The sequence below is a fragment of the Rattus norvegicus genome, chromosome 12 (genome assembly GCF_021556685.1).
Source record: "Rattus norvegicus strain SHRSP/BbbUtx chromosome 12, alternate assembly SHRSP_T2T, whole genome shotgun sequence".
Classification (NCBI taxonomy): Eukaryota; Metazoa; Chordata; class Mammalia; order Rodentia; family Muridae; genus Rattus; species Rattus norvegicus.
This window is the reverse complement of record NC_141545.1, coordinates 48082281-48098768: the sequence shown is the minus strand read 5'-3', so window position 1 is coordinate 48098768 and position 16488 is coordinate 48082281. Positions and strand designations below refer to the sequence as shown.

The following is a 16488-nucleotide window of genomic DNA, read 5'->3' as shown; positions in this document are numbered from 1 at the left end:
TGTTGGCCTGGGCCATTGTTAAGGCCTCAACGTTTACCTGTGTGGCTCACCCCTTCTGCCTCCCCCTTTCTCCTAGGCCTCTGTCTCAGGTTCTTTTGTTCGAGATATATATTCTCTCTGTCTCTCTGTCTCTCTCTGTCTCCCCAACCCCTCCCCCCTCCTTTCTGCTATTGCCAGTGTGGAATAATCCAGACGAGGCCTCTCAGTCTTAGTGGTTAAACAGTGTCTTCTCCTCTCTTTCCCACCTAAGATGCAGGGCCTGGAACAGAGAGTGGATGCAGAGCGGCAGTGGGCAGCCGGCTGGCCCCCCAGCAGCAGGCAGAGCAGCCCTGAAGGGCAGGACGAGGGAGGGGTCAGTGCTTGCCTGGGGCTGAGTCCTTGCTTGGCATGTTGTCTGTGGGCTTGGTCATCCAGTGGGGTGCCGGCAGCCCTGCTCGACTTCCAGCTGCCTGCTGATGCCACCCCCCCCCCCCCAGGACAGTGTGCCTTTTGCCTCAGTCAGCCCTGTTGAGGGCTGTCAGCCCGTCTATTGAGGGTAGAGAGCCTCATGGGTGTTCGGCTCTGAGTTGCCCACACCAGGCCCTGGAAATCTGACTTGCTCTCTCTGTGTCCACAGTTCATGGCCCAGGGGAAAACCGGGAGCAGCTCGCCTCCTGGGGGCCTCTCAAAACCTGGGAGCCAGCTTGACAGCATGTTGGGGAGTCTGCAGTCCGACCTGAACAAGCTAGGGGTCGCCACCGTTGCCAAAGGGGTCTGTGGAGCCTGCAAGAAGCCCATTGCTGGGCAGGTAAGCAGGGGAGGTGGGCACTGGGACCTTGCTTCTGACCTCAGCCTGAGTGACTTTGCGTCTGTCTTGTCAGGTGGTGACTGCCATGGGGAAGACATGGCACCCCGAGCACTTTGTGTGCACCCACTGCCAGGAAGAGATTGGATCCCGGAACTTCTTCGAGCGGGACGGACAACCCTACTGTGAAAAGGACTACCACAGCCTCTTCTCCCCACGCTGCTACTACTGCAACGGGCCCATCTTGGATGTGAGCGTGCGCGGTGGGCGGGGGGCTGCGCCTCTGGGCTCTGGGCCGTCTGCTCCTTTTATCTTCTGTGGTCGGCAGTCCTCTTTCTGAAGAGTGTAACCCCAAGGCTTACCCAGGCAGGAGATGGTAGGGTAGGGCTGAGAGTCTGACCTGGTGACCCCAGCAGCCCAGGTGCCTGTTAGGTGGCTCCACCTCCCACCCTGGAGTCCTGGTGCACAGTGGGCTGGGTGCCCGGTGGGTTCCCACAGTCTGTGCTGTAGGGGGCGCTCCAGAGTCTGTTCCTTTATTTAGAGAGTAGGGTCACAATCAACCAGTGAACCCATGAATTTGAGCTCGAAGTTTGAGCAGAAAGGGGTGTGTGTGTGTGTGTGTGTGTGTGTGTGTGTGTGTCTGTCTGTGTCTGTCTGTCTGTCAGTTGGAGTTGTATTTGTGTGTCTCAGTCAGAGATGTGTGTGTGTGTGTCAATCGGAGATGTGTGTGTGTCAGTTGGAGAGGTGTGTGTCTGTGTGTCTGTCTGTCTGTCTGTCTGTCAGTTGGAGGGGTGTGTGTGTGTGTGTGTGTGTCTGTCAGTCAGAGGTGTGTGTGTCTGTCAGTCACACCCTTCAGCAGCTCTGAACACTTAATGTTTGCAGTTAGCAGAGCCTTTGGAGCGCTCTGCTCCTCCCTCGCTGTGAGCAGGGGTGCGGTGGGAAGGAAAGCCTTCTCCATGTGTCTTTTTTCTGCTTTCACAGAAAGTGGTGACAGCGCTGGACCGCACGTGGCACCCGGAACACTTCTTCTGTGCCCAGTGTGGAGCCTTCTTTGGTCCAGAAGGTACGGCTGGGTTGGAAGGCCTGCCCATCATGCCCTGGGATGTCCCAGAAGGAGGTGGGGGGAGCTGGCTGATGCAGGACTGGGGTGGCTTCATGTCTACCTCTGAACACCACCCACTTGCGATCATCAGGGTTCCACGAGAAAGATGGCAAAGCCTACTGTCGGAAGGATTACTTCGACATGTTCGCGCCCAAGTGTGGCGGCTGTGCCCGTGCCATCCTGGAGAACTACATCTCGGCCCTCAACACCCTCTGGCACCCTGAATGCTTTGTGTGCAGGGTAAGGGGTGCCTCCATTCAGCCAGAGAGCCTGGGAGCAGGCAGTGGGACAGGGGTCTTTCTGGTAGTGCCTGTGTTTAGGGCTCTCAGGGAGTGAGCAGGGCTGGGGTCCGCATGCTTCAAGTCCCAAAAGGCCAGCTGGGCTGAGACGAGCCAGGCCGAGGTGTTCTGCACTCTAGTGTGTAAGCCTCCGTGCTCACACTGGACAGAGCTGTGACACTCAAATGACGCATAATGAATCCTGAGGCTTCCCAGGAGCGGGCATTGCTTCTAAGCTGATCTGTGGGGTAACAGGTCCCCAGCAAGGGCCTCTGGAACACTTGCTGTAGGCCTGAACCTTGTCGTCCTGCGTGTGCACACTAATCTAAATGGGCGTCCAGAAGGTGAAGTAAGTGTGTCCGTTTCTGGTAACATTTTTACGGCCACCTGTGTAAATCCAGAACTCACACCTCTGGTTGTAGGCCGTGCACTTAGCAGCGAGTGTGGCTGGATCACGTCACTTACACGCCTCTTTTCCCTCTGGGGGACAGTGAAGGGTTTAGCCTAGCTCGTAGGAAACGGTGAGCAAAGGCAGGTCATTACGAGGGTGACGGTCCTCCATTACGAGGGTGACGGTCCTCCATTACGAGGGTGACGACGGTCCTTTGGCAGGTCATTACGAGGGTGACGGTCCTCCATTACAAGGGTGACAGTCCTCCATTATGAGGGTGACGGTCCTCCATTACGAGGGTGACACGGTCCTTTGAGCATCGCCCAGGACGGCTCCTGAGCCTCCTCTCTTCTGCTGGCAGGAGTGCTTCACACCCTTCGTCAATGGCAGCTTCTTCGAGCACGACGGGCAGCCATATTGTGAGGTGCACTACCACGAGCGTCGCGGCTCACTGTGCTCCGGCTGCCAGAAGCCCATCACCGGCCGCTGCATCACCGCCATGGCCAAGAAGTTCCACCCCGAGCATTTCGTGTGCGCCTTTTGCCTCAAGCAGCTCAACAAGGGCACTTTCAAGGAGCAGAACGACAAGCCCTACTGTCAGAGCTGCTTCCTGAAGCTCTTCTGTTAGGCCCATTCCTGCCACCCGCCCCTCCCCAGCCAGCGCCACCCACTGCCACTGTGACCCAGGGGTGACGGGCCAATCCAACACAAACTGGAACTCGTCCTCAGCAGGCGTAGGGTAGGACACTGTGGCTGTCCTGCCTGTTTCTCATCCCTACCAGAGCCAAAGGGGCCTCCTCCCCCTCCATGGCTCTCCTGGGCTCTGTGCACTTCATCTTCACCAGAGGTGGAAGCTGCAACCCGGTTGTCCCCGTGTATGTCCCCAAGAGCCAGCACCCCACACTGGAGCCATTCATAGTCACCTTTTAGCAGTGCGGTCGCTAGGAGGGCAGAGAGGGTCAGCTAGGAGCTCTTTTATCCGTCTCCAAACCTCATTACCCTAGTGTATTGGGGACACCGGGCCCTTGTAGACAGTGCCAGCATAAACTCACCCACAGGCCACTGAAGGCACCCTGGGTGCCAGCACCCAGTCTCCCAGAGTCTGTGACTGCCCCGGGTCTCCGAGAAAGGTTTCTCCAGCAATAACATTTTATATAGACACACGCTTCATCTCTGGGGACGGCGTGAGGTGGGAGTGTCACCCGCCCCTCATCACTGTACCAACTTTGATAGATTTCTACACTGAGGTCCAACTTCGTACTGCTAAGTTGCTTTTATGTATCTCCACAAGATGACTGAAGAGATTTAAAGAACGCCCCTTTTGTACTCTCGTCTGCCCGCTGCCGCTGGCTCAGCCAGTGGCCTTGGTTTTGGTGTGGACTTCGCTTTGTACTGAGCTTGGGGTGGGGAAACAGTTTGTATCTTATTTTATTTCTTAGCACAATGAGTTGGGAGCAGCTCTGTAATGACTTCTGTAACCTCACAGCTCCCAGGACTGTTTTTTAAACTGCTGTATTCTCAAACCCTTCCCTTACTGCCCAGGCCAACACTTTTCATTAAGAACTGGTCCAAGAATGTTCAGCCCTTTGGACCTGGAATTTTGAACCTCATGTGTCCTGTTCCCAAGGCAGGCAAAGGGGAAAGACATCCTGCCTACGTAAGCCATCGGGAGCCAGCCTCTGTTCTCTGTGAGCTCCTTGGCAACAAGGAGAACCCGCCTCATTGCTTCTCTGGGGCTCCCTCTTCTGCCTTCTCAGGAAAGCTGGTGTCTGACTTTGACTAGGAAGATCATAAAGGGTCTCTATTCTCAATTCTACTGGGTGCATCTCTCCCTCAAACTCCGGTGACCGGGGCAAAGGCTGTTCCCTCTCACAGTAGGGCATGTCTGGGGCACGGGCGTCTGAGAAGAATGTTCCAAGTTGGTATGAGGGAAGCTGGCAGGGTTTGGGGCAAAGGGACACGATCCCGTTGTTAGAGCAACAGGAAGTCCGTCCCAGAGCTCCCATTCCAAAGGATGAGATGGGAGCAGCCAGCTTGGAAAAAAAAGCTCCTGGAAAAGGCACTCTGGAAGGTTCCATAGGCTGGGGACCTACACAGTACATCAGCTTCCTAGCAGAGGCCCAGTGTGATGGGGTCCCAGACAAGGGTCCTCAGTCAGGACTGGGCTAGCAGCAGCCCAGCTCAAGGTCAGCTTGGGCGCTGCAGACGACACCGACCGACACTTCCACCCACAGGCCTTACTGCTCTGTTTACAGTGACCTACCTGCTCCAGGCCCCTCCAAGAAGAGACTGGGGTACCTGGAGGGCCATTCTCTGGGTCATGGATATATGATCATTTGATTTTTTTTTCCTTACCTTAAACCTCTAACCTGGCTTTTCCCATTTCAACTCCTGTGATTTATGCCAATAAAGTTTGCCATGATTTTCACCCGATCTGGTGTTATTTCTTGGGAGTTTGGTCTAGTTGCCACAACAGAGAAACCAGAATCTCTGTAGACGCAGAAGAGTCCTCCAGAGAAGGCGGACAATTGATGTTTTCTTCCTGGGGTTCCAGAAAGCCAGAGAGTGGGATCCTGGGAGCTTGCGGTGGCTGTGGGTCCTACTGAGATTTACTGGTCTAGCCTCGGAAGTACTGACTGAGCCCACAACAGGGGCAGGTCCTGCTCTAGGGCTATCACGTGGACTCACCGAAGGTGTCTCCCTGAGGGCTTGTTGGGTGACCTTCCAGTCTGTGATCATGGAGAAAGAACAGAGCGGAGATCACAAGTTCCAGAGAACACCTTGGTGTAACTAACCCTTTCCCTATGCAATACCAGAGACTTCCTGCAGCTGGTCAATCTCTACTGCCCCCTTGTGGTCATGCCCGTATATGCAGGCTTCCTCCTGTCAGGCCTGGGCCCCAAAATTGGATGGAAGTTTTCATTCTTCTTAGGTTCAGTCTCCCTGTCCTTTAGAGCAGGTTTCCAGGCAGTACGGTAAATGGTATTCTGAATGATGGACTCTATTACGGTGAGCTTGGAAGTGACCGTGACCTTTGACACCCACTCAGAGGTAATGACTTGGTTTCTTTTCCCCACCCCAATGTCTCATTCTTCTAGAAATGAGTGTGATTGGCTTTCTCTGTGATGCTTTGAGGATGCCTTCCCATGCCACTGGGTATAGATTTGCACCATTTCTAATGGCTCCATAGCATGATGTTATATCAGTGTAACATCAATTAGGGATGGTATTTATATCGTCAGAGCCAGGATGTCTTTGGAAGTGCACCATCGTCAGGTGTATGCACTTAGAAAAGTGCACTTAGAGAAAGACAGACGAAGGGTTTGGATTTGACTGTGTAGCACAGCGAGGCCCCTGAACCTGTTTCTGGATCCTTCCTTCTGAAATCATCAGATGATTTAGCTTCTCTGGGAGTTTTCTTGTGGATACAGTGTTGCACCTCAGGACTGAGGGAGACAATGAAATGTCAGGAACACGTGCCAGTACTTAGCACAGTGCTGAGCATGCAGAATCCTGGTCATTAAAGAGCGACCTCAGCAGTCACTGATTCCAGCAGTTCTCAGACTGGGCCGATCTTCAAAGGCATCAGGAAGCTTTAAAACAATAGACTGCTTGTCTAGTGAGAACAAGGCCCTAGGTTCAATATCTTCCCCCATATATACACATTTATTTATATAGAGATAATTATTTATTTATGGGTCTGGAGAGACAGCAAGAAAGAGTTCTGTTCTCTCAGAGGCCCCGAGTTCAGTTCCCAGCCAATGTCGGAAAGCTCCCAAACACATGACTCTTCTCTGACATCCCCCAGCCTCACACACGTGGCATGCATTTGCTCAGACTCACACACAGGCACATAAATGCACATCAAGCCCTTAAAAAAACACAAACACACACATTCCTGGTTCCTAAAACTAGGACAGTTTTTCCTCCTATCTCCAGTCTACCTGAGCAAGTGAGAATCTCTGTTGAGCGTGTCCAAGGCCACTTGTGACCAACAAATATTTGTTATGACTGTGGGTCCCATTCCACCTGTCAAAATGTTCCTTTCCCCTAGGCTAGCAAGGGTGGGGCTCAGGATTCTGATATCCAGTCTAGCCAGTTTACTGCTGCTTTCTTGAGCAGGAGACGTCTTTTCACACTGTCCCCAAACCCAAGTAAAGGGCTTAGAAGTTTCACAAACACATGTGTTCCCAGCCCCTGTCCGGGCAGAATCTGCTGGAGTAGGACCCAGTGTGTCACGTGTGTGAGGCTGTGGGATATCAGAGGGGACATTAAAACGTATGTCTCAGCATACTGTGATGGGCAGGAGTGCAAGGCTGGGGCACGCTACAGAGTGAGACTGTCTCAAAGTAAAACAATTATCCAAATAAATGTTAAATGAACATATATATGATATATATTATATTATACATATATGCTAACATGTATCGATTATTTTCTCCTGTATCCCAGGAAGGGAGAAAAGGTGGTCAATAAAGTGGAAGTACTTCTTAAGACAACACAGCAAGTGGCAGAACTCTGCCTCTGTGGAGCTTACATTTTTGTAGGGAGGCTGACAAACATAATGTGGTGAATTATACAGCGAGTTAGACGGTGTAAGTGCTGCGGGAGAAGGCAGGAGAGTGAAGGAAGGTAGTTTGTTTTTGTTTTTTTTTCTTTTCTCTTCTCTTCTCCTCTTCTCCTTCTTCTCCTTCTTCTTCTTCTCCTTCTTCTCCTTCTTCTTCTTCTTCTTCTTCTCCTTCTTCTTCTTCTTCTTCTTCTTCTTCTTCTTCTTCTTCTTCTTCTTCTTCTTCTTCTTCTTCTTCTTCTTCTTCTCCTTCTCCTTCTCCTTCTCCTTCTTCTTCCCTTTTCTTTTTTTCGGAGCTGGGGACTGAACCCAGGGCCTTGCGCTTGCTAGGCAAGCGCTCTATCACTGAGCTAAATCCCCAACCCCGGTAGTTTGGTTTTTGCCCCCGCCCTTAGAATTCGAAATCAACAGCCAGGGCAGATCTTCTTGAGTAGATAGCATTTGCAGCGGGACTGGGGGGGAAAAAGCCCTAAAATAAAGGAATACTCTTGAAGGGGCAGAGAGAGGGCAAAGAGATCAGGTTAGAGACAGACACATCAGTAGGAAAGCAAGAAACCAGATGGCGACGGTGGAAACGGTAGGACCTTGAATATAGGCTACGTTTTAGGCTTTTACTCAGAGAAAGCGGGAACCTTTGATGAGTTTTGTGGAGGTGAGGATGTAGGTTTTGAAAGGAAGAACAAGAGGGGACTAGAGCATCTGCTAAGATTTTCCAGAAGTTGGTTTCGTTGTACTGATTTGGCGACGCTGCAGGGCGGCTCCGACCCAGCAGAGGGCAGCAGGTCTGGAAGCGCTCCTCCTACAACACGGTGCGGTCTTTACTTTACCCACTTGTCGGAGTGGCAGCCGCATCAGCCAATAGCTGCGTAGATTAACTAGTGAGGCGGGACGGTTGATGGCGCCAGCCAATAGGCATGGACGTCGTCCTAGTTTACGAGGCCTCCTGGTTCTCCTATAAAAGGCACTGGTGACCGCACCGCACTTCTCTCGCCAGGCGTCCTCATTAGAGGTTCGCGTTGTGTTTGTGTGTGTGTGTTTGCGGGAGGGCGGCAGTAGCATGGGGACGCCGGGGTCGGGACCGATGGGCTCGGGGAGGCTCGGGGTCGGGCTGCTCGTCCCTCCTGCGGCCTCTCCAGCTCACCGGCTTGCGCTATTGGCGGCCGCAGCCGCGGGCCCAGCTCCGCGTGGCGGGCTAGGCCTAGGCCTCGGATCGGTGCTGGTGTCGGACTTACCTGGCTTACGCTGCCCCTCTCTCCCCAGTGACATCGTCTTTAAACCCCGCGTGGCAATCCCTGACGCACCGCCGTGATGCCCAGGGAAGACAGGGCGACCTGGAAGTCCAACTACTTCCTTAAGATCATCGTAAGTGCGGAGCGGGCCGTGGACTCTCCGCTTCCGCCCCGGTCTTAGTGGGGCAGTCGCTTGCCACGCTCCTTAGGAGAATTAGGCATTCTGTGGGGAGTTCCATCATCTCAGGTTCCCCTTTTCGGAACTAGCTCACTCACCCAGAGGAACCCTTCCGGTCTGTGCAAGGGGCTGAGACTGGAATGATTCATCTTTAAGTTAGGCTTCTTGTTGCACACCTGAGACCTGCCAGACTGGTGTCCAGACTTAGTTATCAGAGGCCTTTGAGGCGGCTTTTAACCAGGCATGAGCCTTTGATATTTCACAACCTAAGTTCTGGGCTCTGAGTCTCGTTCCCTGGTCAGTCACTTTGGGCAGCCAGGCGTCCCTTATGTTAAAAAAGTAAAACTCGGGGTTGGGGATTTGGCTCAGTGGTAGAGCGCTTGCCTAGGAAGCGCAAGGCCCTGGGTTCGGTCCCCAGCTCCGAGAAAAAGAACCAAAAAAAAATCTCCGTGAGGTTCCCCAGTCTCAATTACTGGAGGTAGAGCCTCTCCGTAGAGCTGGCCTGGAATTGGCAACTAAGCCTCACCTGGCATTACAGGCATGTGCCACCACACCCAGCTAAAAGTTTTGGCTGTGTTGGGAATTTTGTGCTATTCATAACCAGCAGGTGAGTTATATCTGATAAGGCAGATGTTAAGGTCAGGCCGCTGGTGCCTGCTGAGAAGCGATGTAGCTTAAGCGTTGGAAGCAGTGGGTGGCTAGTGGTTGCACGGTTTGGTTTGGCTGGGTTTTGTTCCCCGCACAAACTTGGTGTCTTTCTGGCTTTCTTCATAGCAACTTTTGGATGACTACCCAAAATGCTTCATTGTGGGAGCAGACAATGTGGGCTCCAAGCAGATGCAGCAGATCCGCATGTCCCTCCGCGGGAAGGCTGTGGTGCTGATGGGCAAGAACACCATGATGCGCAAGGCCATCCGGGGCCACCTGGAGAACAACCCCGCTCTGGAGAAGCTGCTGCCTCACATCCGGGGGAACGTGGGCTTTGTGTTCACCAAGGAGGACCTCACCGAGATTAGGGACATGCTGCTGGCCAATAAGGTAAGGGGCGATAGGACGGATGAGAGGAGGTAGCTGTGCTCCGGTGTACGAGTTGGGGTTACCACAGAATACCTTCGTTCTGTTTTTAGGTGCCAGCTGCTGCCCGAGCCGGTGCCATCGCCCCGTGTGAGGTCACAGTACCTGCTCAGAACACCGGTCTGGGGCCCGAGAAGACCTCTTTCTTCCAAGCTTTGGGCATCACCACTAAAATCTCCAGAGGTACCATTGAAATCCTGGTGAGTAGCCATGGCTTGCAGTGGTAACTCCGTATTGCAGAGTCCTTGGGATTGGACCTTCTGTGTGTCTGGGTGGTAACTGCTCTTCTCTTCCTCAGAGCGATGTGCAGCTGATAAAGACTGGAGACAAGGTGGGAGCCAGCGAAGCCACACTGCTGAACATGTTGAACATCTCCCCCTTCTCCTTCGGGCTGATCATCCAGCAGGTGTTTGACAATGGCAGCATCTACAGCCCAGAGGTGCTGGACATCACAGAGCAGGCCCTGCACACTCGCTTCCTAGAGGTATGCCCCAGCTCTGTCCTCCGACGCTGTCCACTTTGCCACCTATAAAAGGAGGAAAGGACTAAGGTCTGGCGGGGAGGTTGGCGGTTCGGTGACTTGCTTGTGCTGGGAATCGAAAGGTCGCTAAGGGCCTGTGATAACCAGACACTGGCGGTGGTGGCCCTGGCCTTTACTCCCAGCAGAGGTGTTCTACCTGCTAATGGTCAGCAACTACGTTTCAGAAGTCACTATAAAGTTACATTGAGCACCCAGGTCTGGAGAAAGGGGGAGCACAAACTGGTGACTCTTGCCCTGCCCAGAGCATCTGGTGTGAGAGGGCCTGGAGTCTGAGGTGAGCTAAAATGTCACTCTTGTCTCCCCTGCAGGGTGTCCGCAATGTGGCCAGCGTCTGTCTGCAGATTGGCTACCCGACTGTTGCCTCAGTGCCTCACTCCATCATCAATGGATACAAAAGGGTCCTGGCTTTGTCTGTGGAGACTGACTACACCTTCCCACTGGCTGAAAAGGTAAGGCTGTCCTTTCATTCAGGACCACAGAGGCCTGACAGGTCTGCTGAGTGAGTGTATTCACTATTTCACACAAGAGGTACCTTGTGAGACAAGACAGGGTTTCATGGAGCCAAAGCTGATCTTACACCCTAGTTGGGTGACCTTGAATCCAAGTGTTTATAAGTATATGCACCACCAGTTTGCGGTTTGTCACCAGTGCTGGGGCAAACACTACCAACAGCATTAACACATGCCCAGTGTGCTGTTGCTTACTCATTAAGACTGGGTGGCCTGAGGAATCCACTTTTGAAAGCTAGATGTGGCCCATAATCCCATCAGGATTGCTTCAGTTTGAGCCTGCCCTGAGCTGGAGCCAGATAGATGCTTAATAAAAATGGGGAAAGTGATGGGAACAAGGGCATGCGTCCTCTCATTAAAAGATGATGGACCCACAGAGCTGGGCTATCCTGACCTGTTGGGCAGCTTCACACTGGAGAGCTGTCAGGACAGTCCTTAACAGGAAGGGTATAGGCTGTACAACAACTATGATCACGCTGTCTCTTCTCCCTCAAGGTCAAGGCCTTCCTGGCCGATCCATCTGCATTTGCGGCTGCGGCCCCTGTGGCTGCTGCCACCACTGCTGCTCCTGCAGCTGCTGCTGCCCCAGCCAAGGTCGAAGCAAAGGAAGAGTCGGAGGAATCCGATGAGGACATGGGATTCGGTCTCTTCGACTAAGCCCCTCACACCAAGTCAGCCTGCTTAATTTGAGAAAGATGGAAATAAAGGCTTACTTCTCTTAAAGCTGTCTGAATTTATTTAGTTTGTTCACTTAAGCAGTTAAAAGCAAAAACTTTTTTTTTTGGTTCTTTTTTTCGGAGCTGGGGACCGAACCCAGGGCCTTGTGCTTCCTAGGCAAGCGCTCTACCACTGAGCTAAATCCCCAGCCCCTGCATCTATGTTTCTAAAAATAAAGCTCCTAGTGGCTTTGTGGGTTTTGTTTGGCTTTTTTGTTTGTTTTTGAGACAGGGTCTCCTGACTTTGTAGCCATGGCTGACCTGGGACAAAGATTTTCCCCTCCTGAGTCCTGGGAATTGAAGGTGTATGCCTGGCCTTTATTTTCTTCTGGTAGTTCTCCTTGTCCATGGGAGATATGTGTTGCAAGATACTGTATGTCCCCAGATCCCCACTTAAGAGGTCTATAGTTATGTCAACTCTGAACAGTTTAACCTTGGTCTTTAGGTCTGCTTTCTGCACTTCACTGGGTGTCCAAGCCAGTGTTTGTACTAAGTACCCTTACCACTCCAAGCTAGGGTGATGCAGGCCCCAGAGCCCCATGGTGTAAGGTTGAGGCAGGGGTAGAATGCTAGGTTTGGGCTAGAGGAGGTTAAGGTCTGAAGTCCCAGACAGTGGGCCTGGGATGATCTTTGTGACATTGTGCAAGCACCACATGGGGATTGAACTAAAGTGCCTGAGAGTTGGTTAGAAGTTGATCTCCCTCAGCTTTCTGGATGCAGTAATTACAGGCAACTGCTGTCTGTTTAGTAATAAAGTTAATACTTGCGTTTGTGTATTTAAGATGCACAGTTGAGTTTCCATGTGGAATAGGGTGCTGGCTACTGCTTTTTTTTCTAGGTTAAGGGAATTCAACTGTATTCTTGAATACAGGGACAGTTTGTAACTTGCCACTAAGGTGTGCATATAGGGTTGCTTTGTTGTAGTTGGGAGGCTACAAACAAGAGTAATGTGCTAGAAAAAGTGGTTTTAAGATTCTCTAAAATGTATTTTCAGTCATTGTGCATCACAGGTAACTAGACAAAAAGTTACCCTAGAACTATAACATCCGACCCAACAGTTGTTTGATGTCAGTTCATATAGGCATTCAATTAAGTGTCAAGTCTCTGAAAAGCTCAGGATTCTAGAACCTGGAGCTCTTTAAGTAGGTGAAGACTGAAAATGCTACGCCCTATTGCTGTCATAAATCTTGTGTGGGTCATTCACTACAGGTCTGTATAGTTTTAATTCTCTGTCAACAGTTGTCACTGCTCAGGGTTAAAGAAGCCTGGAGACCCGCATTCTCAAAGCATACTCTAGAGTCTGTAGTAAAGGGGCTAGAGAGATGGCTCAGCAGTTAAAGAACACTGCCTGCTCTTCCAGCGGTCCTGAGTTCAAATACCAGCAACCACATCTGTAATGATATCTGATGCCCTCTCCTGGTGTGTCTATAATAAATTTTAAAAAGTTAAATCATTCTCCAAAGCTCACCCCTGTCCCCAGCGGACTGTAGCCAAGGCTCCCAGAAGGACCGCGCAGCAATTCTCCGGGCATCCCTGTATCCCTCCCCCGTGCTCTAACAAGTCTTCTCTAGACTGCAGCTCTTTCCCGGAGCCTAGGAAACAGCATTCAGTGGCTCCGTGAAAGCACGCGGTGCCTGGAGGAACTCCCCGATGGGGTTGTTGGGGCTGGACCGGGAATCGCCGAGGATGCCGGGCTGAGGACAGCCAGCGTCCCCGGGCTGCAGCGCGCGACCTGCGACCGCCCTCCCGCCCGGGGGCGCCAGGCCTCCCCTTGCCGCGTGGGCCCCGCTGTGACCCGGAAGCGCTCCGGAAGCGGTTCCGGAGTGGGCGCCGGCAGGATGGCGGCGGACACGCAGGTGAGGCGGGCGACTGCTGGGCCAACGCGGCAGGCGGCGGGGCCCGAGCGCGGGTGGCGGGGGCGAGATGGCTCGGGCGGAGGCTGCGGTGCCGACGGCCGTGGAGGGCGCAGAAGGAGGCGGCAGGGGACCGGCTCGTCACCGCTCGAGGCTCGGAGCGGCCTGGGCGGGCAGAGCGACCCTGGGCTCGAGGATCTTGCCATCCGCTTGGCCTCAGGGCAGCTGGCGCTCTGCTGGGTGTGTTCGGGTCCCGGCGGTTGCAGAGCTTCCACTCGGAATCTGCCACGGTTCTCCAGAGCCCGCGGGGCGGTGCAGAGCGCCCCCCGCCCCCACTCTGTGCCCGCGCTTGGAGTGTAGCCTTTATGTCCATACGGATTCGGAGTCGAGTCTCTGGCTCGTTGGTTTCGCTAAGGCATTAGATAAATGACATCACTCCTCCAGGTCTCAGTCTTTTTATATATAGAATGGTGTTGAGATAATATCTATTTAAAAGGGCTGCTGGGAAGATTTCGTGAGACAAAGTAGTAGGGTCCCGTGTGGTCTGCTGGGTGTTACTGGGTCCCGGATGAGATTCCAGAATGTCTTCACTTGGGAAGCATCTTGACACCTTTGTGTGATAACACCTGTGGGTACATTGCAGTTCTGGGAGGCGTTGAGATTGCACCTCCACCATCTCATCCCCTTTTGTAGGCTTGTGGAAGGGTGAAAAGACAATAAAGAAGAGACATATGGGGTTGGGGATTTAGCTCAGCGGTAGAGCTCTTGCCTAGAGAGCACAAGGCCCTGGGTTCGGTCCCCAGCTCCGAAAAACAGAAGAAAAAGAAAAAGAAAAAAAAAAAAAGAAGAGACATAATTTTTTCTCCATGTCCCCATCCCATCCTCCGCTTTCAAAACAGTAGATCAAGGCCAGGCAGTAGTGGCAATACTTCTTTACTCCCAGACTTGGAAGGCAGAGGGACAGGTGGATCTCTGTGAGTTCCAGTCCAGCCTGGTCTAGTTCCAGGCAGCCTCAGCTACACAGACCCTGTCTTGAAAAACAAGCAGACAAGCAAACAAAACAACATATAGTTAAGTTGGCTTTGAACTTGTAGCCATCTTGCCTGTAACTCCCTAATGTGGGGGTTACCCTGATTTAAAAGACAGTTTGGGTCTCTGCGGTGAGATTAATCGATTTTTATGTTTGATCCCCAAGGTCAACCAAAGAGGGGACATTTAACCTGAACGTTGAAAAGGTATTTTGCAAGGGTCTCCTGTACAAGGGTTCAGTAATTTGTTTAAAGCTGCAGTGTAGTGAATCCTAAGAAGGGAAGTCACTTCTGGACGTTCTGACACCGACACTCAGGGCTTTAAGAATCCTTTCTCTAGAGTTGGGTTATTCAGTAGTAGGTCACCCTTAGGTGTGTTGTCAAAACAGCAACGCCATAAGGCCTACTTAAGTTGTCAGAATTAAATGAAATTAAAAAGCCAATGCTTCAAGCGCATTGCCCTTCAGTTCCTCACAGCAGCCACATAAGGGCAGGGGCTGATGTATTAGCCTGTCATTTCAGGGAAAGTCCTCTTTCTCGGGCAGTGATGTCTACGGAGACCCCTGTGAACTTGGAAGGCGTGACAGCTGATCTTTCCAACATCCAGTGTAAGGGCACTTAGCATATTCTTCCTCCATCTTGTGACAAGGTTCCCACTGGGTAACTTCATATTTTCCTTTGCGATGTTGGGGATCCAGCCCAGGGCCTCATGCTTGCTGGGCAAGGGATTATAGGACAGGCTCCTCCCAGCCTCATGACTTCTGATTAAGAGAAGAGCCTTGACTTCCTTTTTGAGTATGAAAAGTTTCCTGGATATTGGCGAGAGAACTAGCACCATAGGTTTAATGCTCTGTTGTTGCCCTATGTGGTAGCATCTGATTTTTTTTTTTCCTTTATCCCAGCACTTGGGAGGCAGAGGCAAGAGGATGTCTGTAAATTCCAGGTTATCCAGGACTACACTTCGAGAAGACCTTGTCTCAGAAAAGAAAAAAAAAAAAAATAGAAGTTTACTGTTACTATATTGGAAGACAGAGAGTAGTATATATGTCATCTGTTTTTCCTTTTCCCTCAGCCCTCATTGAGGTTGGTAAAGGATTTAAAAAATTATAATACAGGGCCAGCAAGATGGCCTATTGGGCAAAAGTGCTTGGTGATGTTAATGAGCAGAGTTTGACCCCTGTATCCTTGGTGGAAGGAGAGAACTGATTCCCGAAAGCTGTCCCCTGATCTCGCGCGCGCGCGCGCGCGTGCACACACACACACACACACACACACACACTCTCTCTCTCTCTCTCTCTCTCTCACACTCCATGGCATATGAGCATCTGAACAGGCGTGTAGTACACACACACATACACATGCATCCACTCCAGGCTGTGGGTGACTCAGTGGCAGAGGACTTGGCCAGCATCCACAAGACCCTAGGTTCTATCCCTGGCATTCCTCCTACAAGGTATTTTAGGGCTGAGGGCAAGGCTCAGGGATAGACTATGTGTCTGACCTGTATGAAGCCTTGTGTTTGACCCCTAGCGCAGTGAAAGCAGACCCAACAAATGGATGAGGGCATGGGGGTGGGGGGGGGAATGAAGAACATAGCAACAGTAGAAAAGTTTGGAAGCCAGAGAGTGAGAAGAAATACAGTTTGGTTGGTTGGTTTTTGAGACAGGGTTTCTCCATGTAGCCCTGGCTTTACTGGACTCTGTAGACCAGGCTGGCCTTAGACTCAGAGATCTGCTTCTGCCTCCAAAGGTGTGTATCACCACCACCCTGTGAGATACAGGTTTTTGAGCACTGAAGGAAAGGAGTCCTGACCCGTGAGCTAGGAAACTCAGGAACCAACCTGAAATACATTGCCGAGCCTTAGAAAAGTGAAGCCAATGGGACCAGCTTTCCCCGGACTAATGGAGTTGTTTCTAGACTGGACTGGACTTGTCAGCACCACAGATAAAATAGCCTCACAACAGAGCAAATGACCATGAAATTTCAGAACCGTGGGGGAAAAAAAAGACCCAGAAGCTTGTAGAAAGAAAACCTGGTGTCCCTTCCAAAAGATGAAGGCAGAACCCAGGCATTCCTAGAGCCCCAACACAGGAGGATTAGAGTTGGAGGCCTGCTTAGGTACATAGTGCGACCGACCACGTCTGAACAAAATATGCTGGGATGGCTTTGGTCTTTCCAGCCCCAGCCAAAGGTTAGCATTCAGCGGAGAAATACAGTCGCTTCGGGATTCTGAGGGAC

At 51.9% G+C, this 16488-nt stretch overlaps 3 protein-coding genes across 19 annotated transcripts in view; all 3 read left to right on the top strand.

The window, feature by feature from the left end:
- Pxn (paxillin) overlaps positions 1-4988 on the top strand; it is a 61601-nt gene extending 56613 nt beyond the window's left edge. For 8 of the 15 annotated variants that reach the window (NM_001408855.1, NM_001401037.1, XM_087578985.1 and 5 more), the window contains 6 exon segments: positions 251-352; positions 617-787; positions 861-1034; positions 1766-1847; positions 1978-2126; positions 2917-4988. In NM_001408855.1, coding sequence (NP_001395784.1) covers positions 251-352; positions 617-787; positions 861-1034; positions 1766-1847; positions 1978-2126; positions 2917-3183 — 945 coding nt within the window. In that variant the 3' untranslated portion in view covers positions 3184-4988. 15 annotated transcript variants of the gene reach the window in all.
- Positions 4989-8106: 3118 nt separating this feature from the next.
- Positions 8107-11376, top strand: Rplp0 (ribosomal protein lateral stalk subunit P0). The gene is made up of 7 exons (NM_022402.2): positions 8107-8131; positions 8383-8484; positions 9304-9567; positions 9657-9803; positions 9902-10087; positions 10453-10593; positions 11149-11376. The coding sequence occupies exons 2-7, from the start codon at positions 8431-8433 to the stop codon at positions 11308-11310; spliced, it is 954 nt and encodes a 317-aa protein (NP_071797.1). The 5' UTR covers positions 8107-8131; positions 8383-8430; the 3' UTR covers positions 11311-11376.
- Positions 11377-13183: 1807 nt separating this feature from the next.
- Gcn1 (GCN1 activator of EIF2AK4) overlaps positions 13184-16488 on the top strand; it is a 61218-nt gene continuing 57913 nt past the window's right edge. For 2 of the 3 annotated variants that reach the window (XR_015634162.1, XM_087579409.1), the window contains exon 1: positions 13184-13225. Coding sequence is in view for 2 of the 3 variants with exons in the window: in XM_087579409.1 (XP_087435535.1) it covers positions 13208-13225 (18 nt within the window). In the remaining variant the exon portion in view is untranslated. 3 annotated transcript variants of the gene reach the window in all.